We start from the raw sequence: 25,758 nt of genomic DNA on the forward strand, positions 1-25,758 counted from the left end.
CTACCAGACAGCCAGAAGGGGAGTAAAATGTCAGTTTATATGAAGAATGTGCCAATGGCTCTTGAACAGTATTGCCAGCCCACACAGCTGAGCTGAAGGGAATCCCAAAACATCATCAGTATGATCTGTCTCAAGTGCCCTGCCACATTTACCCTTGCCAGGCATCTGATGTAGCCTCGGTGTGGATGTGATACATGAGCCAAGCTGCCTTTGACTGTTTTAGATCCAAAGGTCAGGGTACACTGGACACTTCATGAAGCAGCTGAGACTACGGAAGACCTTGAAGCCTCTTCCAGCTCACCAACCCCATGCGAACTCTAAATCCTATACACCAGCTGTGAATTTAGGTTACTCCCCTAGCTCATTGCTTTCAGTTCAGTGAGGAAAGACAGAAACAGAAAGTGAAAAAACCCTTTCAGGCCAGAACTCATGTGATGAAGATAAACTTGTACCAAACAGCTCATTGCTGGCTATTTTCAGAGGGCTTATGCTTTGGGCCTCTCAACTTAGGAAGGACATTGAGGTGCTGGAGCTGGTCCAAGGAAGGGCAATGAGTCTGGACTACCAATCCCGTGAGGAGCGGCTGAGGGAGCTGGGGTTTAGCTTGGACAAAAAGAGGCTCAGGGGTGGGTGACATCACTCTTTACAACTCCCTGAAAGGAGGTTACAACCAAGTGAGGGTCGGCTGCTTCTCCCATGCGACCAGCGACAGTATGTATGAGAGGACATAGTCTCAAGCTGTGCCAGGGGAGATTTAGGTTGGAGATTAGGAAGAACTCTTTCACAGAAAGGGTGCTTAGACATTGGCATGGGCTGCCAAGGGAGGTGGTGGAGTCACCGTCCCTGATAAGGAAAGACTAGATGTGGCACTCAATGCCCCGGTCTAGTTGACATGGTGGCGTTTGGTCACGGGTGGCCTCGATGACCCCAGAGGTCTTTCCCAGCCTGATGGATTCTGGATTCCGGGACGGCAGCTCCACGAAGCCCCCGAGCCGGAGCCGCCGGCGCCGCCCTCAGTCCTGCGGGGGGCGGGGGGCGAGGCTCCGCCCAGCGCGCGGCGGGAGGCGGCCTCGCGCCTCAGCATTTCCGGGTCGGAGGCGGGGCGGCGTGAGGGGGCGGGCGCTGACGTCGCCGGAGGGTCCGGGGGCCGCTCGGCGCCTGTTTATTGTTCTCGCCGCCGTCGCCGCGTTCCGGCTTTCCCGGCACCTGCGGGGACCGCGGCGGGACGGAGCGAGGGAGGGCGGACAGCAGGACCGAGCGAGCAGAGAGCCCCTCCGCCAGCGGCGGCGCGGGGGCGGAGGTAGGAGGGAGCGAGCGGGCGGAGGCGCCGCCCGGGGGCCGTTAACCCGTTTCCGCCTCTCCGCAGCGCGAGCCCGGGCGGCGAGCGCGCGCGTCACGCCGGAGCGAAAGCGGGACAGCCCGGGAGCGGCAGCCCGGGAGCGGCCATGGCCTACGCGTACCTCTTCAAGTACATCATCATCGGAGACACAGGTGGGTGAGCCCGGCCCGGGCAGGGCCGGAGCGGGGCGGGAGGCGGAGAGGAAGGCCGGGCTCCCCGCGCCCATTTCCGCAGTGTTGGCAAGTGCCGCCGACGTGGTGGCTCCGCGCGAGGAAGAGGCGGTGTCTCCCCCCCGCCTCTGCGCCGGGCCCCGCCCGCGGCCTCGGCCTTGTCTCCCGATGGCCTTGGGCCGCTGGCAGCCGCCTCCGGGCCTGGCTGACGGACCGCGGGGCAGCTCGGGCTGTGTCACGGCCCTGGCTGCGGCAGCAGAGCAGGCCAGCGGAGAGGAAGAAGGCGCTGTCACGACGAAACTTAGAGCTGGGTAGTGCCCGTGGTTTGCAGCCTTGTGGTAGCGAGGCCACACTCCTCCCCCAGTTTCGTGATGAGTTTCTGTCTCATTGCTGCGAGTTACCTTCAGCTCAGGCTGCAAGGATGCTCTTTTCAGTCTCGGCTGGAGCTCTGTAGCAAACTGTGTGAAGACATGCTGTCAAAGAAAAATTAAAAGCCCTGGCTCTTCCAGTCTAATTTAAAGGACCTCTTTTTTTATGTGTATGTATGTACACACACCACTGCTTTTCCAGATGATTCTTGTTACTTTTTAGAAACATACTGAATCATAGACTGTCAAGGGGTTAGACTAGGGCTTAAAGATGATCTAGTCACAATCCCCCCCTGCTATGGGCAGGGGCACCTCCCATTAGACCACATTGGTTAAGGCACCATCCAACCTAGCCATGAACATTTCTCAAAAAACTTACTCCATTCTATTTGTAACTGGCTGCTGCAGGAGAAGTAATGGTGCTTATAAATGCTGTTGGCCTAGCCATATGCTGGTAGGAGTTGCTGCTTGAAGCCCCTTTGCTAATACATTTTATGCTTCTTTGGCCTCGTATGGATGGGAGTAGCATACTTTGATCAAACTGTTGTCAGGACAAGGTAGCTGACTTAGTTAACCATTGTACCTGTGTATTGTGTGTTTTCCTTGCTGTTTTCCTCATACCTGTCTAAATGCCTTCTTTAATAAGTTTGATGACACACCTGTTTTTTTAGGTGCTATTCTGAGGGTGCCTTCATAGTTGTACTTCATACCTATGAACCAAATTATCTGTTGGTGGAGTATAATTATACATTGTAGTTGCATTACACATGAGGTTGTTAAATACACTGGGTGCAACTACTGTATGACTTTTATCTGCTTTTTAAATGTACATTTAAATTCTGAAAGCTTTTTTAGGCTTCTGCAGTAGCAGCTGTAGTACAAGTGAATAATTAGAAATATATCACAGCTGTAATGATCATGTTGAAAGCCTTAGGCTGTAGATGATAACTGAAATTTCTGATTTTTGTTGAGTGTTTACTTGGGTGGCAGTTCATCAAGCCAGGACAGGATATTACCTGTGCAAATTCGGGAGAAGTAAGAAGAGGTTTGTCAGGCCAGTGTGATGCAAGACGGTAGTGCACAGTTCAGAATGATAGTGCGTCACAACAGGTGGCCAATTCTGGTGAATCTCTAAAAACTGTAGTCATTAAAGTGGTAGACAGAAGCTTACAGTTGCTTTGGTACATTGATTGTATACTGATTAAATTTTTACAAAGAAATATCCTCAGTGTAATAGTCTGTGCTGCACTCTTGAATTTGAGTTGCTTGAAATGTGAAATACAGAATGGATGTGTCATTTCTGAAGTTGTTGCAGCTGCTTAAGAGCCAAATATCAGAAGAGTAAGAGAAAGGAAACACAGAGAGGAAAACGGTTCACAGATTTGCTGTTGGCTTTTTGGTTAGTTGTTGTTTTTTTTTTTTTAATTCCTGTGTCTTGTATTCTTGAGTTGCTACAGGAAGCTAATTAAAACTACTGCAATGATTATTCTTGAAGTGAATTGAATATGTCAATAGTGGTAAGTTAGTTTTGCTTTTATTTAGGTCTCCTGTGAGCCTTTTAAGTGTTCTAATAGAGCTAGTACTGAAGAGCCAATTTGTGTTGTGCACAGTTGCCAAGATGATGGTGGTAGTCTAGATATTAATGCTCTTCCTCAGATGAAGGCAGTTGAACTCAAAGTCCTGACAATGGAAATTAAAAGTGGATCATGACTGTCCTCTTCGGTTCCCATCGTGGTTTCCACAGCGTTCTAGCCAGTGAAGATATGCCACTGGCCTTGCAGACCATGTAGATTTCATAGCAATCAAGAAATTTGTTTTTGGTATTTGATTTAGAGTCTTTGGGAATGCCTCAGCTGCCTGGTGACTCAGCAGTTAGTTGTAAACAAACTGTAGGAGAAAACTAAGAGACTCAGCTGAGGACTGATGTTAACATTTAGCTCCTCTTTCAGCACTAAAAAACAAAGTTGTTCGATCCATAAGCAAACCAATGAAACCCCCCTGGAGTTAAACAAGACACCTGTATGTGCCTTCTCTGAGTTGTGATTCCACATGCTTTCATCTGCCTAAACACAGGAATTCAGGATGATCTCAGTCTCTTAAAATTACAGCCACAGAGACTGACTGTGCAAGACTGCCTTGTGCTCAACAGTTCTTGTCCCTTTGTGTTCCCTGTTTCATTGGTCATTTGTATTAACTGACTCTTTTTTTTTTTTTTTCTGATACTTTAGAAATGGTAGCTTTATGAACATGGGATTGCTTCTAATCTGGTTCTTAACTGTATTTTTTAATATATAAAAATGGTTTTCTGTATAATTGGAACTGGTTTAGGATCTTGTTAGTTTTCTTTTATGGGAGAGACCTGAAATGGCATGGCTGTATGCCAGGTACTAAAAAACATTGCCATTAATCCGTGTGTTTTTATGTTGTAGCAGTGGGACAGTAGCTATGGAATTTTAAGAGAAAAATACAAGTACAATGGAATAGTGGCTACTGTGAGAGTTTACAAGGAAAAATCCTTTGATCTGGCTATTTCCAAAGCATTATAGGAATTTGCAAATGAATTTAGAAGCATGTGTGGTGCATGCTGCATAGGACTGTACCTCTGAGACCTTTGCCTTTATGGTTCATGGTGTCTTTGATTTTGATTGCCAGTAGGAGTTGGTGTCTTCATCCACTCTTCCCTATACATCTGCCTTTGGCCACCAGTTGAAGTTGAGATGGTCTTTGATCTGAACTAGGATAAATACTGTTGGCATATGAGAATTGTCTGTTTGTGCAGTTGGTGACTGAAAGTCTGTCATTTTTTTCTTTTAGATCTTTTTCTGTATGATGACAAAATCTTATCTTTTAGATATTTTTCTTTATGATGGTAAAATCTTCTTCACTGACATGTTTGTTATCAGCAATGTACCATGTGGGAATAAACTGGGAATGATAACAAGATTTCTTTGAAAGTGAGAGCTGGAATATTTTTTTCAGAATAATACACATTAACCAGAATTTTCTTATATTGGAGTATGTTTGCTAGATTCCACCTCCTGAAACATTCCTCCAGCTCCTGAACTTTAGGATACCTCAAGTACCAGTTTTGCAATGGTCAGATTTCTTGCCATCAACATAACTTGTCATTTGTAGCCTATCTCAATGTCTTTTTAGGGTCAGTGTTGCTGCATTTTCCAGGAGCAGGTCCACCTGTTTTTCTTAAATGTGTTACTGCAGCAACTCTCTGAGCTTTTTGCATAATGGACTTTCACTTGCCTTTCAATTTCAGCAGACAGTTGCTGCTCCTAGACCAAGAGTGTCTCTAAGTTATTCTTATTAGGAGGGGATGATGAAAGAAAATATAGTTGCTTGGTGATCTAATTCTCACTCTCTAGAGTAAAGTAAGCGGTCTAGTCAACAATTTCTCTTGTCTAGGAGACTTCCAAATGTTGAAATTAAGCAATCGAATTTACTGTATTTTTCAATCCTCTTTGTGAAATATTTCTAGGGTCTTTGCATTTTTTTTCTGGAACAGCAGCTATTATTAGTTAGTAATGTGTATGACTAGAGTCTTTTGCCCTTATTTTCTCCAAGTAGGACTTATTGGCTAAACTGGTTTTCATCTCACCAGAGCTGGTGTTAATGCCCTGTGATATCTTGAGAACTTGTTTGTGCTGAAAACAAGAGTACTGGTCTGTACTACTTATATCTTGCTTTGAGACCCTTTCAATTATGCTTTAATCCCAAAAGAGCAGATATTAGGTGTTGTATAGGAACACCCTCTTAGCCTCTTAGAAGTTGTTAACTAGAATTAACAAACTATATGTCCATACGAATGGTTTCATGAGGCTGCTAGTGTGCACACTTGTACTGATTCTAACACTTTCTTTAAAAGAAACCCCAAACCACCTTGCCACTCAAAAAAATCTAACCCAACCCCACCTCCAATTTCATCTAAAACCATGTTATTATGAATGGCTGGCAGTTTCTAAGTTGGTTGTGACCATGCAGAACATTAAGAATTTTTTTTATAGACTCAAATGTAGCTTAATTTTATTTGGAAATAATTTTTGCTTACTTATAAAACTTACAGTTAGCAGTGGACCAGTGCCATACAAACTGAAATATGGTAAAGCTGAACAGCTCCTTTAACTTTGTAGGCTTGTGCTAATTGTTATGTAGAAAGGAAAAATTTACATCATTGGCTTCAAATATGCTGTTGAAAATGCTAAAGTGTTGAAGCTGAATCAACTTTAAAAGAGCCATTTTTATTACTTTTCCCAAAATTACGTAGGCAGCATGAAGGATTTTGGAGGTTGTTTTTCTTCTGTTCTTGTCCATGCTTGCACTGGCATGTGAACTCCCTTTGTTCTGTACATGACAGTTTGGAATGTGTTAGTTTGTCCCTCCAAAAAAATAAAGCTTTGATGGTGGAGTTCTGACTAAGACATAACTGACTGAGAAGAGTTAAGAAAAATCTTTGCTTTAGGTTCACGTCTTGTTATGCCTAGGCCCATGAAAAGGTAATACTGCACTTTCCAGAGATGCATAAAGCTGCTATGGTTAGAAAGGGAGGAGAGAGAATGAATTGCAGCCTGTGATAAGAAGAAGGCTTATGAAACATCTGGAAGCTCTGCAGACTCGTAAACCAGGTTAAAGGTATATATCTTGTGACATTTGTAATGTTTAATTACCTGGTTAAAGTCGAAGTTAGTTTTAAAATCTGGGCTCTTATATGTATCATCTAGATAATAATCTAATTATATATATATATATTATATATATAATAATTGTATATATGATCTTGCCCATTATTTGAAACTGCATTACCCTATCTTTAAGATTTATTTTGTTTGTTTTTCTAAAGGAAGGTAAGAAAGTAGGAAGCTTGTTTCAGCTCAGGTGTTATTGTGTCACTGGTTTCATGGACCCAAGCTGACATAGTTGGTTATGTGTGAAAGGAGTTCTTGCTCCTCTTACCTTGTGGTGACTTTAATAGTCTGCCATGATCGGGTTCCATCCAGTAATGCAGTAGAAAACTACCTTTTTTTGGTTAGCTTTTTACTTAGTGGCTGAATCAGGCCTTGTGGCTGTGCTTTCCACAGTCTGGAGTACTTTCAAGGAAGGAAACTGGATCTAGGAAGATTAGTGAGAGCAAGATGCCAAAGGGAAGTAGGTCTTCATCTCTGTGTGTGGTGGACTGATTGATCACCATCAAGTACAAGGAAAACAGTTCTGTGAGACTGTTGAATTAATCCAGGGTTTATCTGCTACCAAAATGAGTAGGCCTTGTTACCACTTCTTGTCTCAACTATGAGCTCTGCTGCTTCTTAGCTTTCAGCATCACTGCTTCTGTGATCCTTCAGAGAGCCAGCTCAGCTTACAAAGATGATTTGAAAAACAAAACTAAACAAATAGTAGGTATGCTTAAAAGAGTGCAAGCACCCTTCAGGCTAAGGGGGTGGAGCTGTGTGAGAAGGAGTGAGTCTACTCACCAGGGATAGCAGGCAGATTAACACAGGAGATTTTTCTTTAGCATTCAGTTTTTATTCCACAGTTGAGAGGACTACTACTGCAGTTCTTTTCCTCTGTCACCTTTCTTGGACTATACTGGTGCTTAGATGAGCGAGTAAGGAAACTTTTATCGTCCCCTTACCCTCTTTTTTGACCCATTTTTAGTTTTGAACCAGGTCAGCTTTTCAAGGCAAACATCAGTGGAAGGAACCACTGATGAGTTTTGTCTAGAGGTAAGAAAAGCCTGGGAGTTTTCCTCATATTCAACAGTACACACCTGATTCTGCAGCTAGTAACTGAGCTTTCTTTGCCCTATTCACAGGGAATCAGGAAAGGGAGAAGGAAGCAAGTCAGCTCTCTTAGTCAAAGTCTGGCTCAGCTGTATCATCACCTGTTCTTTTTTAAGTGCTACAAGTGCAGCCTATTAGTGAAAAGAATAACCATTCCCTTTGCTCTGTCTTCTGTAACCCTAGTCTTATGCATGTACTGGTGTTTTGGATAAGTGTAGTACTGTGCTGGATCCATTTCTTGGTGTAGCTTGTTGTGTATGAGTGACAAGGGTAGTTTTACTGCTGAGCCCTGAAATAAACACAAGTATATAAGGAAAGGCTTCGTTGAAGCTGGGCCGAAGTGGACAACAGTAAAGTTCTGGCAATGCCTTGTCTAAGGAAACTGACTGCAGAGTAGCACCCAGATTAAGAGAAAGCTGTTAAGGGAGGTAGAGGAATTTAGAGAATCAACTCAAGTCTGCTGGTTCAGAATTTAGAGCTGGAGGATAAAATTACTGTAGCACAAGCTCTACTCCCATCATTGTTTGAGTGCTAAGAAGCAATGAAGGGATCCTAAAACAGGCACTTGCAAAGAAGCAAGCTACCTTCCCTCTGAGCATGTAACCCATTGTTTTCATTTGTTCCTAAGCAAGAGCTTTTGTTTACTCTGGTTGTTGAAGTGTATCCAAGCTCTCTCATATGAAAACACTAGATTTTTTTTTTTCTGGGGTGGTTTATCTGAAGCTGTATTAAAATAATTGTGGCAGTAAAATGAAGAATGGGTTAATAAATAACTGAATCTATTCCTTTTGCATTCTGCAATTAACTGTCATCAAAATGCTCTCAGCTACTTCTCACAGTATCTGCCTCATTTCAGGTGTAAGATTTACAGTGCTAAGTGAACAAGATACCTGGTAAGCAGCCACTCTGTTCTTAGAGTTAACTGGTGTAGTTACTTTAAACCACCTGCATGCCATAGAATTAGCTGCCTGCAGCTGTTAACTGATCTTTGCAGCATCTGTTTATGTCACAAGGTGGTAAACTACTCAGGCATTCATATACAGCTCCTGTCTCTGATACATGTTTCTGTCTATGATAGGGGAGTCAGCTCAAGCCCTGGAAGTGTTTGGGCTACAAACTATTTTCATAAGAACTTTTGTGATACAAATGTGCAATATCTTAAAACCATAAAATTAAAATTAAACCTCTATTTCAGTCAACAGCAGTACAAAACTTAGGGACTTTCAGATGGGGTTTTTTGTTAGAATGTTCTGAACTAGCAGGAATGGCATTAAAGAGAAGCTAGTTATTTATTCTGTTTCTCTGTGTGAGCCCATCAGTCTGCTCCTAAAAGGACTGCTATGGTGGAGTGACTAGAGGTGCTGTCATCTTGTGCCAGTCTGAGACAGGGCCTGCATCAAAGGGGCTGTGCTTGTCTGTCATCTTTGCTCTGCTGAGGCTGGTGTTTGCTCAATTCAACTGACTTGGTCACCAGCCTTAGAAGGAGAAGAAATATCAGATTGCCACTTGAGAGCTAGTGCTGGAATACCTAATAAAATGTCATTTTGTTAATTGGATTTTGAAATACTATTCCAGCATTTGTAAGATTGGTGCAGGAATATTGGATTGGTTTTGGTCTATCCATTGAAACTGAAATCACTTTGCAAGGTTAATGGCAAAAGCTATTTCTGATGTGACTTAAAGGTTTTTTGTAAGTGAGGTGGTGATTATGTTCTTCAATGGGGCAGTTTTATTTCATTGGTGATATAAAAGTTATCCGTGTATATAAGTATTCACAGAATCACCTAGGTTGGAAAAGAGCTTTGAGATCATCAAGACCAGCCAATGACCTAACCGAACACCTTCTCTTCAACTAAACCATGGCACTGAGTGCTATGTCCAGTCTTTTTTTCAGCACATCCAGGGATAGTGACTCCACCACTTCCCTGGACAGACAATTCCATTGCCCAATCACTCAGTGAAGAATTTTTTTCAGATGTCTAACCTAAACTTCCCCTAATGCAGCTTAAGAAAGTGTCCTCTCATTCTGTCAGTGGTTGCCTGGAGAAGAGACCCCCATCTGACTACAGCCACCTTTCAGAGAGTTGTAGAGAGTGATAAGGTCATCCCTGAGCCTCCTATTTCCAGGCTAAACAACCCCAGCTCCCTCAGTGGTTCCTCATAGGGCTTGTGTTCCAAGCCCCTCACCAGCCTCGTTGCCCTCCTCTGGATGTGCTCAAGCATCTCAATGTCCTTCCTAAACTGAGGGCCCAGAACTGGACACAGCACTCAAGGTGTGGCCTCACCAGTGCCGAGTACAAGGGAAGAGTGACCTCCCTCCTTCTGCTGGCCACACTATTCCTGATGCAGGCCAGGATGCTGTTGGCTTTCTTGGCCACCAGCTGGCTCATGTTCAGCCGGCTGTCAACCAGTACCCCCAGGTCCTTTTCCACCTGGGCACTGTCCAGCCACCTCATCCCCAGGCTATAACACTGCAGGGAGTTTTGTGGCCAAAATGCAGGGCTTGGCAGTTGGACTCGTTAAACTTCATCTTACTGGACTCTGCCCATCTATCCAACTGTTCTAGGTCCCTTTGCAGAGCCCTCCTACCCTCCAGCAGATTGGCACATGCTCCCAGCTTAGTGTCATCTGCAGATTTGCTGATAGTGGACTCATCCCCTCATCCAGATCATCAATGAAAATATTAAACAGGACTGGCTCCAGCACTGATCTCTGGGGGACACCACTGGTGACTGGATGCAGCACTGTTCACCACCACTCTCTGGGCCCAGCCATCCAGCCAGTGGTTAACCCAGTGAAGAGAGCATCTGTCAAAGCTGTAGGCTACCAGATTTTCCAGGAGCATGCTGTGGGAGACAGTGTCAAAGGCCTTGCTGAAGTCTAGGTAGACAACATCCACAGCCTTTCCCACATCCACCAGGTGGGTCACCTGGTCATAGAAGGAGATCAACCTACCTCTCCTAAATCCATGCTGGCTGGGTCTGATGCCCCAGCCATCCTGTAGGGGTGCTATGTGGCACTCAGGATGATCTGTTCCATAATGTTGCTGGGCACCAAGGTCAGGCTGACTGGCCTGTAGTTTCCTAGATCTTCCTTTCCAGCCCTTCCTGTGGATGGGTGTCATGCTGGCCAGCTTCCAGTCATCTGGGACCTCCCATCTGAGCTAGGACTGATGGTAAATGATGGAGAGATCCATCACCCTGGGATGGATCCCATCTGGTCCTATAGATTTGTGAACATTTTAGTGTCTCAGCAGGTCTTTGACTGCTTTGTCCTGGTTAGTAGGGGGGCTACTCTGCTCCCTGACACCATCTACCAGCCCAGGAGGACAGTTGTCCTGAGGACAACCTATCTTTCTGTTGAAAATTGAGGCAAAGAAGGTGTTAAGTACCTCTGCCTTTTCCTCGTCTTCAGTTACGAAATTCCCTCTTGCATCTAATAGAGAATGGAGGTTGTCCTTGCCCTTCCTTTTGCCATTAGTGTATTTTTAAAAATATTTTTTATTGTCCTTTAGAGAAGAGCCCAGATTGAGTTCTATCTGGACTTTTGCCTCTCTAATTTTTTTCCTACATGACCTAGCAATTCCCTTAAGCATTTCCAGAGATACCTGACCCCCCTTCCAAAAGTGATACATCTTCTTTTTTTTTCCTTAGTTCCTTCAAGAGCTCCTTACTCATCCAGGCTGGTCGTTTTCCTTGTTGGCTCATCTTCCAGCACATTAAGGACAGTCTGTTCCTGTGCCTTCAAGATTTCTGTTTTGAAGCATGCCTGTCCTTCCTGGACTCCTTTCTTTTTAAGAGCTGCTTCCCAAGGAACTCTCTGAAAAAGTATCTTGAATAGGCCAAAAATCTGCCCTTGGGAAGTCCAGTGTGAAAGTTTTTTTTATGCCCCTTCTTGTTTCATGAAATACTGAAAATTGTCTAATTTCACGATCACCATACCCCAGATGGCCTCCAGCCACATCTCTCACCAGCCCATCTCTGTTTGCAAACAGCAGATCTAGCGTAGTCCCTCCCCGGTAGGCTCGCTCACCAGTTGTGACAAGAGCTGTTCTCTGAGTAGAATTATTAATATTTTAAAGTTTTGTACGGTTTTATGTTCTGTCCCTACAGCTCCCATACTCTGCCTTTCTCTGTTTCCTTCTTTTTTACCTGCAGTGCTTTCCCTCCACTTCTCTTAGGTTAACTAATTTTTTAGGAACAGAATCTATACCTGTTTCAAAGCTGCTTGTGTTCTGACAGCTTGCCATCATAAGCCAGAAAGCTAAAGAAAAGAAATCTAGTAAGGCAGATGCTGCAAATTTTGCCTTGGATTACAGTTCCATGCAACTCTGTTATTGATCTGCTGGCTGCTGCATTTCTTTTCCCTCATTTGAACTAACTCTTATGCTTGCCTGACCCTGCATTAAGCCATTTCTGTTTACTTTGTCACTCCCCTTGTCAGATTAGCATGCTAACCCAGCGGATGACTGAAATTGCTTCAGAACTCATCTGAGCTGTGTGGAGAAATGGACAGGAGCATACTGTAGGATCAGTAGAGACAGCAGCACTAGCAAATGGCTTAGGCTGTTGGAATTGCTGCCTTGTTTGGGATATTAATCTGAGTGCCATCAGTTGGCCACAACTCATTTTGTGACAAAACTAAATGCAAAACTAAATTCTGTTAGATTTGGTTGAAACTGGCTACTGGTCTTAGAATTAAAGTCCAAAATAAGATAGGTGGTGATTATATTTCTGCAGGCTTTGTTTCCTCTTTAAACCATACTAAACATAGTTTTCCATGCTAAAAAACTGTGCTGAATTTGGTACTAGTAAGACCAGTGTCACTATATGCAAACCTCTGGTATGTGTATCTTTCGTCAGTAGCGTGGCTCTTTTCCTATCTCTTTGTTTGCTATCTTTTATTGCTAGATATGTATTTTATGATGAGTTGTTGCTGATCTCTAGTACATGGCTAGAATAGCTTTATCTGGCTGGACAGATAAAACAAAGTACAGCAGAAACTTGGATGCTACACTATAGTATGTTATGTGATAATAGCTCAGAGTTTAAACCAAATATATTGCTGTCAAATTTTAAAGGCTGAAAAGGAAGTTTGACTGTGCAGAACAGGAAGAATAACCCCTCCAAGTAAAACAAGGAAAAATTAACTGTGAAAAGTAGTATATTTACAAACCTAGGTAGTTTGAGTACTCCTGCTGACTGCATTAACTTCTACTTTTCTGTGCTTTCACATAGAGAAGAAATTGCCCATTTACTGACCAGTGTCCATGTAATGGGAAGTAGTTACGCTGATTTCTGACCCAAGTTGGTTATCTGAGGGGGACAATGTTTGTTATCTGTCTGACTGTAATGTAAACTCAGCTGCTGCCAGTTCTTCTTGGACTGCTTTTTGGCCTGTGGGGGACCAGTGGGCAGCAGCATATAGTTGTTATAAGGAGCCACAGACCTGCTGTGGTTACCTCAGTGGATAAATAAGGAGATAGATGGGAGACTGATGCTATTGAGGAAATAGTTAGCTTGGAAGAAAGCTGAAAGTACTGAAGGAGAAGCAGATAAAGGGTTGTGAGGAGTAGCAAGCCTTGTAATTATTGTGGAAAGAGGATGTAAAATGGTACTTTGAAGGTCTGTTAGAAAACTTGTTTTCTCTTAATTTTAAAGAAAAACTACTTTTTCAAAAGAATAATTCATTTTTGTTCAATTTTTGAAAATAGCTGCTTTGACTATAGTGTTTCTAGAACTTTAAAAGCTGTAATTAAAAAGTTTCATACACTTCAAAATATGTGAAATCTAATACCTTCAGTTCTAGTAATTACATTTAAGCAAAATGTAATATTTCCTTAAATTAATTTCTATTAGTCCTTTACAGACTTCTTTAAAAATTTATTTAACACTTTTTTCTTTTCTTTCTTTTAGGTGTTGGGAAATCATGTTTATTGTTACAGTTCACAGACAAGCGGTTTCAACCAGTCCACGATCTCACTATTGGTAGGTCTTTTTTGTGCTGCCCACTATTAGTAGTTAAGTGGTTGGGGTATCTTAGCATGCATTTATCAGTTTGTTGTGCTGCAGAAGTGCAGGATTTGTGCTGTATTAAGGTGGCAGTGAATCTCTAGCTAATGAGTATTTTTTAGCTTGTAAAGTCACTTTGGGGGTTTTTTACTGGGAGGGTACAATCTGAAACAATTAAAAGAGTTCATAGCTGCAGTATCTAAACTGTTTCTTCAGAAAAGCGGGCACAGAAGAATTGTACAAACTCGAAGTTCACTGATGGTGATGGAAGTGGCATTTTTTCACTAGGGAATGTAATACTCCCCTAGCCACAAAACCTTGAAGACAAGTTACAGATAAACTGTAGCAAAGTTACCCTTAAAGATGAATAAAAAAAATTATTTGGGAAGACTAACTTTTGAATAGAGGACTGAAGTGTGAATCTATTTGCTTTTGGAAAGGATAGGGATTTTCTTTCCCAACTCTTCAAATGGATGTGGACCAGTTTGTGTTAGGTATGATTTGATACTGGGGGAACGAATGCATGTTGACGCATTGCCTCTGATCTAACTACATTAAATAATACAAACTTTTATTTATCTTTCCACACAAAATAAGGGGAATTGTGTGGTACTAATTTTTTTTCTGAGGGCAGGTTTAGTCTGCAGATGAGTTTTGGTGTTAAGCATAACAGATGCTAGTCTCAGAGGAGGGTGCAGAACCTTTGAACTTGTTCATGTTCTTTCAAGGAACCTATCAGCTTTAATCATGAGCCTTGCACAAAATGTATCCTAGTCTCTATTTTTAGTTTGTGCCCTGGAGTAGGTGGGCTTCCTATGTTTGGGAGTACTGAAATAGCTGCTTGAAATATAAACATATTTTCTTCATGTAACAGAATGTATCAGGTGGTTTGATTATGAATTCTCTTTCTCTTGACAGTCCTTCCACACCTTGTGTGTGCCTGTTGTATAGTTCAAATTCTTTGACTAACACGAGTTTACAGATATTTGTGAGGTCTTGGCAGCAGTTAGGCTGGCTGAATAAAGAGCCTGAGTACTTTAGGGAAGCATGACTTATTATCGTCTTTTCTTCTTTAGGCCTGCCAAATATATGACACCTTATATATCACTCATGCATTTGGCAGCCCTGTCACCTCAGACTGATAGGCACTGGGAAACAGCTTCACCTCAGCAGGGTGGTTGTAGTGCCAGTTCTTCGCTTGGCATACAGCTAGCTGAAATCTGGGAGCAGGGCAGAAATTGAAGCTAGTAAGATGGGGTGAACCTAGAAGTAATATAATGAGGGATGTAGTAATAGAGCCTGGGAAGCTTGAAAAGGAAGGAAGAAGGATTTTGGCTTTTATATTTTCATGTATTTGTAATCCTGCAATTCTTTAGTATATAACTCTAAACTCCATATGGAGTGTTAGCTACTGTTTTCAAATTTTGGTCAGACAAAACAATTTCTCTCTAGGTCTGGATATCAAAGACACCTTACTGCTTACTCTCTCAGGCCCTGAAAATGTAAACAGAAGTGATTTGGGGAGGGGAGCAAACTTGGGGTAAATGAGTTCATTACCTGAAGCTGTAATTGGAAGATTAACCCCCAATATCCAAATGGACCAAGCTTACAAAAGTATGAAAACCTGTGACTGGTCATCCATTTTTGGGTATAACTCCTGAGGGGTGGGGGTTTACTCTGCCTGAAATGTACCTGAAGGCCCTTCAATAAATATAACTGCTTTTTATTCCCCTTGATTTTTGTCTGGCCTCTGTTTTTAGGTATCAGAAGAGGCTGGAAATGCCTCCTTAAAAGTGTGGGCATGTGTGTATTTTTGGCCAGGTTCTCCCAGTTACCCAAACAGATTTGGAAATACAGATAAATAAAGAACATGGATTCAAAGTCATATGAATGCCCCTGTGCGGGAGATGGTGTGGGTTGAATTTAGCTAATAAACGCCCTAATGGTTGTATTAAAAGTCCTGAAAATGTGTTGATTAAATAGACCATTGTAAACATTCTAGATGTTTTGCCTACTGCCTGTAGGACATGCCCTTATTGTAAACCTGATCAGCTTCTATTCCTTCTTTGAGAACAAACTTGATGTCAAACTGTGTGTGTTTTTTTCAAATTCAGTATTTCTTCCTGGCATGTATTTTGATGGAATAGGATAATTTTTTTTTTTTTTTTTTTTTTTTTTTTACGGGGTTGTGTGCAGAAACATTTAAGATGATTGTTGAATTTAAATCAGCAGCTCTATAGTGACATTTCGAGATCAGGTAAAACCTTCAGTGTTTACATGTGTAGTAGTCCAAGGATCTTCCCCTGGCTTTGCAGTCAACTTCAGGAAGAGCAGTGTCATTCACCTACTTCCTCCTTGCTGCCTCTCCACTTCCATTCTTTCAATTTCTTTGCATACAGTTGCTGCAAATTATTTGGTTGCTATAGAGTAGAGGGGTCTTTGGCCAATGGCTTTTATTTGACTCCAATATCATGTTGGGGAACTCTGCCCTTTTCCCTGAAAGTCATTCTGCAAGAAGCAAAATCACACCCTCAAATATTCTAAGCAAGCTCTTGAAGAGACAATTGAAATATTTCAACTTAGGGCTGCATAATAAAGTCTTGCGTCCATGTCTAGATAATGACCAATTTCAGCAAAATGTCAGCTAGCAGATCAGTATTTTTTTTTTAATAATGGTTATAGATTAATGGAAACTTGATAGTCTTTAAATATGTCCACTATCTCTAGCCATGTGTTAGATTTTAACTGCTGCATTAATAGCCTCAATTTATACTTGATTTTGTTAATGATCTCAAAAGTGCTTTAGTAATGGTATAGAAGGCTGAATTTTTCACTGAATAAGTCACTTTTATTTATTTGGAACATACTTTTTTTCCCCCTCAGTTATAAAACTTGTTCTTTAACTAGCTAGAATTTTGGAAGTAGTTTTTTTTTCATAAAGACAGGTGGATTTCAATTAATACAGTAATAAAATTTATCTTTTTGTAGGTGACTTTGTATGCTCCCTTAATAGATTCTTTTATTGATAAGGAATTGTAGGTTTCATTTCTTCTAAACTGGCCCCAGCAATTTATCATTGGTAGAGTGTTAAAATAACTGTGACTCTTCAATTTCCTGTTTACATTCAAAGGGGTGTGTTTCTCCCTTTAATCTAGAGCTAATAAGTGGTTTGGAAAACTTTGTTGGAAATATATCCCAGACACTTGGACAGTAACAGTTACCTTTCTTCTAGAAAGCTCTTTCAAGCGGCTTGAAAATTGGCTAAAAGCAGGTTGTGAAAGAGATTATTTTCCTACGACATTGTCTGAACTTAAACTTTTGTTCTTGCTTTCATAGTACTTGACATTCTTCTTTCTGATATGTGCTAATAATGTAATCTTTTGTAAAATCTGTTCAGGTGTAGAATTTGGGGCTCGAATGATAACTATTGATGGAAAACAGATAAAGCTTCAGATATGGGATACGGTAAGTAATAAATCATTAAAATTGTTTAAACATATTGTTCCACTAGCTTTTCCTCTATTCTGGATAAGCTCTCTATCATCAGCATTCATAGACTGTGTACTTTGTCTTCCAGCTTTCTTTAGTTTCTATGAAGTTAAAAATTTGCTAATATGTCCTTTTTTTTTTGTGATATATTGTTTGGCATTTGCACTGTAACTTTCCCAGCTTTGTCAGATTTATAAGACTGGAATACTGCCTCACTATTTGGTGAAAGTCTTCTGTATTACCAAGAACTTCAATTTCTTTAAACAATCTTTCTTTGTGCATTCATGCAAGATTTGGTAAAGACAAAATCCTATTTTGAATCCTGTTGTGATGTGTCTGGTATCATTAATCAAGAGTTCTCTAGAGGAAATGTTTGCATTTCCAAGGTAGAAGAAAACACATGGCTCACTTTTCATAGAAGACTTAAAAACGCAAGTTCAAAACACTAAATATTTCAGTCAGGAAAGGACTGGTAAATGCTTTAAGTTTCAAAACACCTTCCAAAATTCAGACTTTGACATTTGAGGGGGTTCAGGTTAAGAACATATATTGGCTATTCTTGTGTTGTCAGTCACTTTACTATAAAGCAGTCAGCATCACTGTCTGCACTTGTGATGAAGTAGGTTTAAGATGTTCATACTCGTAGCTATATCTTTTAAATGTATTTGAGTGTTCCCTAAGACTGAGTTGCCTGTTTCCTTTTCTAAAAGCATTGTAGGATACCTTTAGAAAATGACAGGTATGCCATCCCTAGCCTCGTGTGTGTGCTTGGCACAGCAAATCAGTGGAGGGACATACATTTATATATGCATGTCTACATATGTGCATGTGTGTATAAAAATGTAAATAAATGTAATATTTCAGTGAACTTCATAGGTAAGATCTTACCTATTTTACAGGTTCTTTACTTGAAATGGCACCTAACACCTGTGCCTCATTTGAAGGTCTAAGAAAAAGGCATAGAAAGATATGGCCAGCTTACTTTAGGCTTTTTCTGCTCTGGGCATTTTTGCTATTATAGTCATGGATTGCAGACTACCAAGGTGGCTGAGTATTTCTAAGTTCAATAAAGAAGCAAATCTCTGCATAAAAAGTAGCTTTATAATCAAACCCTTAGTATACAGTGTGACCATGTGACTACATATCTATATTGGTCCTTGTTTTCTAAAATTGGGGCAGATTGTCTGTAGGCAGAAGTACTAATTTTACTACTGTCTTTCACTGGCTTTGGAACTGATTCTGTTAATCTCCTTAGATAACACATGAACTTCAGCTGTGTTTCAGTAGATCATGCTTTTCCTGGTGCCTCTGACTTCAGTGGCTCTTTGCAGTCTGGTTGTTGTCTTGAATGCATGCAAATTGTCCAGCCAAAATGGCAACCCAAGTGCTTTTGACAATAATTTATAAACTTTATTTGAGCAGGGAGTTTTTTCTAGCTAGCTTCTTAAGTATATCATACATAAATTAAAAATAATAATTGAAAGCTTTACACTGAGTAGGCTGTATGCAATGTACTTAATAATTTATAAGTTGTATGTAGTGAATGACAGTATACTGGCCTTAGTTAAAAGTTTAACTGTATGCAATGTGATTTTTAAAACACAGGATATTGCTGTTCTAATCCAGTCTTGGTTTGTCAGCATGGAATCTGAATTCCACTGTATCATTTCTGATCTTGGGTACAAAGATGTTGAAGGAATAACAAAAATAAGAAACATGATGAGGTAATTCTCAAGAGATATTTTACTTATGAGTGTTAAGGTACACAAATGTCCATAATTATTATGGTTACTGTGTTCTATCTGCAGTGAGTATTTTTTTGTTTTCTGTTAGCCAAAACTGGTAGCTGTTACTCATGCTATCTCTATATTTATTAAGCTGTAACAACTTCTGTTTGATGAGGGGGGGTTCATTTTACACCTGTTGCTAAGGAAACGCATGAACTATTTATGGTTTTGGTTGGTGCTTACTGAGTCACGGCACTAGCCCTACTCTTATTTGGTGCTAGCCTTATACATCTGCTTTTAATCCATCACTGAACAGGATGCATCCTGAGCAGAGGCATAAGAAGTGGAGAACTCGATAAAATTTGTGTGGATTGCTTAACAATGAACTTGCTTGCTTAAGAGAAACTCTAAAATTCAGGTTTTTCTGGCCAGATATTTCTGTGCAACAGTGCTCATTTTGTGTTGTCTTCAGCAGATCACTGCAGCCTCAAGGCAAGCCCTGTTGTAGTAGTGGGAACACCTGGAAGCTGCAGCATATCTCGCTGCAGGAGTGTGTTGCACCTTACAGGGACAGCTGAAGCTTACACTGTTGCATGTCTGTGAGATTGGTTTGTGTGTCCTTCTTGTGTGATAACTCAAGAATATTTTACTTTTTCATTATCATCCTAGTTTGGCTTAGGAGCATGTTACAGAAGTTAATTCTGTTAACTGCAGTCAGTTTTCCATGTGACAGTACACAAACTGAATTCCTTTTGAATGAGGCCAGACTGGAAGATATGCTTAAGGGATGCATGTATGCCTGTTAGAAATTGTAGTCCAGTATTTGGTCCTGTGAGGTGGTAGTCTAGTAAAACTAGTCTGATGCTAAAACGCACCTAGGCCCAGCCCCCTCCTCCCCCAAAATCCCCACAAACAAAAATATACGTTCTGTGAAAGATACTCAGCGTGGCCTTTGCATTCTTAATGTGATGTGTAGCAGTCTCAGCTCTACTGCTGTCTGCACAAGCAAATAGTGTCCTGTTGTTCGTTGTTCTCTCCCAGCTGCAGGCTGTTCTGGATCTCCCCAGTGCTGGGCTCTGCAAGCTTGCTGCTGTGAGTGCTGTGGCATGCCCAGGTGTTTAGCTCTGAGTCTTTGGGTTTCACTATTCCTTTTCAGTGTTTCTAGGTCTGTAAGGATGAGGTGTTGGACCAAATTAATTGTTTGTGTGTCTTTAGTATCTAGATTATTTCTTCTCTTGCATCTTTAGTGTTAGTAATGGCTTCCAGTAGTTGAATGGACTGAGAAATACTTTTGTCCAAACTGCTTAGTTGGTAATTGCCATTTATCATACCATTATCATATTATTATGATAAATTCAGCAAGTCTTTTGTGGAAGTGTGGTATTTGAGCTAGTGTCAGCTGCACACGTAACTTTTAGAGAACTAGAAGTGATTTTACAGCAGCTAGTAGGGATTAAAATGACTGTCCTGGAAGCTGTTAAGCTTTTTTAGTTTAAATGAACTGTGTAGATAAGGTTGGTTGTCTTGAGGCAGCAGCATAACACTAAGAAATATTAAAATTGCTTCTCTTCAGAAAAAGTTCATTGTTGTAGAGAAATAACTGGGCTTGTTACCAGGCTGAGTCAGTGGCCTTGGTTTTGTCTTTGAGGGGGATGTTCTGTATTGCATTGACTGTTACTAACAAGTCATTGTTGATGAGGAAAAATAAGCAGTAATTGAAAGAGGATATTTGTCAGACACTGCAGTAGGAGAGATCTGTGGTGACACTAAGAAAGGCTGATGTTCTCTAAATTAATATGACTATGAACTTTTCCTGTGTACATGAATACTATATTTTTAGTATCTATTTCAGCTTTATTTCATAGAAATTCATGATTTAAAAATGTTAATTCATACAGCACCTTAGTCCTGCTTAAACAGACTAAATATCTGAAATAATTGGTTTTTATAAACTAATTTCAAATAATTTCTTGATTTCCATACAAATGTACTTTTTAATTGAATTTATAGTGTTTTCTAGTAGTTGAGAGCTTTTATAAAGAAGCATGTTAGTGGAAGACTGGAGGCATAATTGTTAAAGGCGTGTTTCCCTTTAAATTTTCTGAATATATTAATTCTTCTTGAAAATTAAGATATTTTTCTTGTGTTTGCAATTGGTTTGGATCTATTAGAACCAAATAAAATTCTCTTCATTCATTAAATGAATATTCATCCTAGTGTCTGACAATTACTAGGATGTAGGATTCAGCCCCAAGAGCTCTTTACTGTTTATTTCATGATGTTTTCTACTTGCTTTAGTAGTCAGAGCATACTCATATGTTTATGGACAGTTGGTGTATTCTTTTACTACATTTTTACTAATTTCACTCTTTAACCATGGTACCTGCATGCATATTGCTGCATCTCCTGGCCCTCTGTTACACTGCTGCTGTGAAGTTACAGGAAGAACTTAGAGAGAATCTACTTTAGTTTCTGAAACTAGTCTGATCATCAGTCACAGACTGTGTTTGCTGCCACGTGGGAGGATTAACTTATTTCTGGATCCATGGATTGAAGGGTGAGGCAGGGAGAGCTGTCTGTTTAATAGTTATTCCTGTTGCTGTTTGTTTAATACGACCATCATCTGAACTTCAGTGCCAGTAGTTTAAGTTACTGTTCACACCCATGATGTCACTTTAGGAAGCTGAGGCAACTTGATATGCTTTCTAGCTTAGTGTTCATGAACCTTTGTCGTGCTTAAATGTATTTGGTTATTGAAATACTATAGTATTGGCATGTTATTTTCTGAGTTGTTTTTTTATTTCTTGGCAGTTTATCCATGCTTTCTACAATAATCACAAGATTTCTACAAGAGCAAGCTCTTGCTTAAGATAAGGCCTTAAATGGGAAGAGTGTGAATCACTTTTTTGCACAGTAGAACTCCTATTTTAGTGAGGGTTGCTACTTAGAAACTAAAGTTTCAAACACAGTTTCTTTCAAGTTTTAAGTGTATTTCTGATAATAGAAGGCTAAAGCTTTGTTTCTGTGATGTGTTGGGAATTGCTTTGGCCATCTAAGTAGCATTTATTCAACACCAGCAGAAGAAAAAGCAGATGTACAAATTACCTGTATTTAGACATATGTACAGTTTAATCCTTGGAGATCTTTAGTCCTCTTGAAATTTCAGTTCTTACTGCATGCTGACAGAGTTATTCTCAAGCAACCTGTAACTTGGCTAAATCCATCACATAAATTCTGAGACTTTTATATATTATGATAGATTCTTCTTCATAAGCATTTTTAGTTCTGTTTTTGTTTGGGAATGTCTTTGCTGGAAACAGCAGGGGTTAATTTTTATTTTTACACTGCCTCTGTGTCTATTTGTCCTACATGCTAGTAAATCACCTTAAAATTCTTTTTTTTTCTGGATTGGAGACATGATTGCAAGAAAGATTAATGCATTTGTATAAACAAGTTGACATGTGACTAAGAGGCTGTTGATGTATTTATAACTTCCAAAACTATATTTAAAGGTATGTATTGCTCCTCTTTCTTTCTGGAACATTTTATTCCAGGGATCAACTTCGTGGAGTAGTTCCCAGCTGGCAGCTGGCACATGTGGTGTGACACTTGCAAATTGGTTATTTCTTAGATGTCTTCTTAGTCTTCTTTGTAATGTAGGAAAGTGTAAACATGTAAATAATAATTCCCAATGTGAATGAAATGTTCTGTCACCAGTTTTGAACATACCACATGCATATCTGTTTTCAGAGTGAGGGAATCTAGAGCCACTAGCTAGGTGTGTTGTAGTTCTCATATTGCATGTGAATGTGTACTATAACATTCCCTCCTGATAAAAAAACTATTGGTCAGCTAGGATGCTGAAGACCTGCTGGGACATTCTCAGATAACTTGGTTCTTGAAGAAACTTTACAAATTCTTCAGCATAGAGAATAGAGAATTCAGCAAAATTAATGAATTGTTTTCTAGGGAGATACTCTGTTGTGGATGCTAGTTTTTTAACTACTTTCTTGTCCTGCATTATGGCTCTTTTCATTTTCCCCCTTAGTTTATAGATTCAAAGTATGCAGTTAAGGGACTTACAAGTAGCTCTTTTTGAAAACAAAGGCTTGCCTGAGTATTTTGCAACTGATGCAACTACACTGAATACTTGGAAATGACACCAAGATTTTCTGTGGGAATAGTAACATTTGGAGTATTTTTAAAAATATGCCAGAGATACTGTGTCCATGATAACAGTTGCATAGCTTAAATGTTCCTGAAAACTGTAGTACAGCTCCTAAATCTCCATGTATCTTAGTGACCTGAGGTGATTGATAATGCTTCATGTTCTGCTTACATTGTTATTTTCAAACTGTGTTTTGGTCTCTATACTGAAGTATACTTTGAAAAACACATGGGCTATATGTCTGTGCAGTTGAAGCAGGGATGAAGATTTTTGTACTTGCTTGAAGACCTATGACTTCTAGAACTACGTCTATATAGACAAGTCTGCTATCAGAAAGTTTGCTTGTTTCTGTGAACCATTATGGTATGCATTGTAAAAGCTTACAGAGTAGAAAAGAGCCAAAAAAGAATGTTATTTAGCATTTAAAACATTTCTGGCTTATCAGAGGCTCACATTTTTTCACGATTAGTGAATTACTCATGTCAGACCTAGCACCTGTTTCTCTGAAGAGAGAAGGATGCATGTTCTAGGTTCCTGCAGGCAGCCATGTCTGAGCTGGAGTTTCTGTGTGAAGTGGCTGTCAGGTCTGGCTGTTACCAGAAACATCCTCCATCTTCCCATTTCCACTGCAGTGTCACTCTGACAGTGGGTATATCCTGGAATTGTCATGGAGCAAAAGCTTGTGTCACCTGTACTGGATGTAATATGGCCTTGGCAGATACCCTGTTTACCATTTGTTTCCTGACTATTGCCCCTACTCTTCCTTAACACCACAGCCCCCTCCCTCCCCCACCATCTTGATGTGGAACTCAGCAATCTGCTTTGAATGACCCTACTTAAGCCAGGGAGGTTGGAATAGGGGACCTACAGAGGTCCTTTTCCCACCTCAACTGTTCTGTGAGAAAAAAACTTTTTAATATGGAAGAGAGATAAAAGTGCTGAATTTTGCAAGAACATGAAGGGGATGGTAACAACAAAATTATACTTAAGATAAAGGACCTTTGGCTGGTATTGAAGCTGATTTTAATTTATACTGAACTTCTATACTGCTGCTTCTATCTGTTACTCCTTGTAACAAGCAGCTAAACTTGGGTAGGTCCTTCTTTGTAAGACTGATAAACTATAGTTATAGTACACTTGTGGTTTAAGTCAGTTTTGGCTAATAGCCTACACTTTCTTTCAGTTTTGACTTCTTTTGACTTTTGAAATAGCTTGTCCCCCTTGGAAAAAAGAAGTGGACAGAGAAAACTTTCAGATGAAGAAGTAAAATAACAATGATGCTTTAAAAAAAAAAAAAGCTGTGGAATGTATGCTACATGCCTAACCCTATATTTGACCTTCTATATTGACCTTCTAGATCTCATTCAGAATGATACTGTTAAAGTAGCCAGTAAATTTTATATATAAGGGGTTTCTATGATATAATACATTTTTATGTTATAGATAAATATTAGTATCGTGGAGCTTCTTTACAGAAACTTAGTATTCTTTTGCTTAGAATGAATGGGAATTGAGTTTGTGTTGTCCATTGGTAGATGTAAGCATAAATTAATTATTGCTATATGGAAAATGTGATCGCTTCACCAAAGGAGGTACCATTTTCTACCCTTTCCTTAAGGAAGCAGTGATACTTAAATTTCACCATTGTCAAGTGAGACACAATTAAAATTAATACAGTAGTTTCAGTATTTATATACTGAACTTGGGTAAGTGATTCTTTTAAGAATTCACAATTCATACATGTTTGTGAGCTCTGCTAGAACCTCTGACAATGTTGCTTGACCATGATTAATTTACTCAGGGAGATGAACAATTTCACATGTCAGGATGGAATTTATGAAGGTGTAACAGGCAATCTTAATGTGTTAGGTGAAGTCCAGGTCATGTGTAATTTTAGGCAATGTATGGAATACCCTGGTAACAGTAAGTTAGTTGTCTGTTTAGCAGGGAAATGTTTCATTTATCTACCATCCACTTGAGCTAATCACCACACCAAGAAAAGGTGGTAAAGCTTACTTGAATTTCTATGTAGGAAACCAGGTATTACACTAAAAAAACTGTTTGTTATTTGGTTTTTTTACTATTTCTTGGTATATTCTACTGGTTGTCTGTGTTCTATTACCAAAGTTTACATGAAGAGGTACTTGGACTCTTGGCCAAGAGCAAATATGAGTGTATTCTAATGGTGTTGAAACTGTTGTGTTGTACTGTATTTTATAACTGTTTCCACTGGAATGGCTAAGATAAAATGTTTTCTTAAATAGAAGTTATTGTTTATTCTGGAAGATAAGGATGCTTTCTGAAGACTGAACACATCTAAACTTGTTTTGCCACTGTTCTTGTTGAGTGACAATATCTAGATCAAGTTCTCTTTGAATTCAAGAAGATGTAGTATTAAGAAAAGTACAGTAACTGTGAGAAGAAAAAATTTTTCATATACTAATTTCGTAGGCATGCCTGAAGGGTTCCTTGTATTTGATAAATATTTCATTCTTCTGTTTAATGTTTTTAAATCAGGGCAATTTCCTATCATTCTACAGATTTACTGCACATAGGGGTTTTTTCAGCAGTAGAATTTCTTAAGCATGTTCTGTGTTATCTTTGAATTATGCTAAAACATCTGTTATTGCTAAATATTAGAAGTAAATATTTCTTCTAGCAAGTGTCAAGTGCTAGATAGCTCTTCTGAAAAACATGAGC

The 25,758-nt window shown here is 40.0% G+C and overlaps 1 protein-coding gene across 1 annotated transcript in view; it reads left to right on the forward strand.

Moving 5' to 3' along the window:
- Window positions 1–1,161: 1,161 nt before the first annotated feature.
- Window positions 1,162–25,758, forward strand: part of RAB2A (RAB2A, member RAS oncogene family) — a 42,877-nt gene continuing 18,280 nt past the window's right edge. Inside the window, exons 1-3 of the mRNA XM_053977458.1 lie at window positions 1,162–1,491; window positions 13,579–13,650; window positions 17,072–17,139. Coding sequence (XP_053833433.1) covers window positions 1,446–1,491; window positions 13,579–13,650; window positions 17,072–17,139 — 186 coding nt within the window. The 5' untranslated portion in view covers window positions 1,162–1,445. The remainder of the gene's footprint in view (window positions 1,492–13,578; window positions 13,651–17,071; window positions 17,140–25,758) is intronic.

Source organism: Vidua macroura, chromosome 1, assembly GCF_024509145.1.
Source record: "Vidua macroura isolate BioBank_ID:100142 chromosome 1, ASM2450914v1, whole genome shotgun sequence".
Classification (NCBI taxonomy): Eukaryota; Metazoa; Chordata; class Aves; order Passeriformes; family Viduidae; genus Vidua; species Vidua macroura.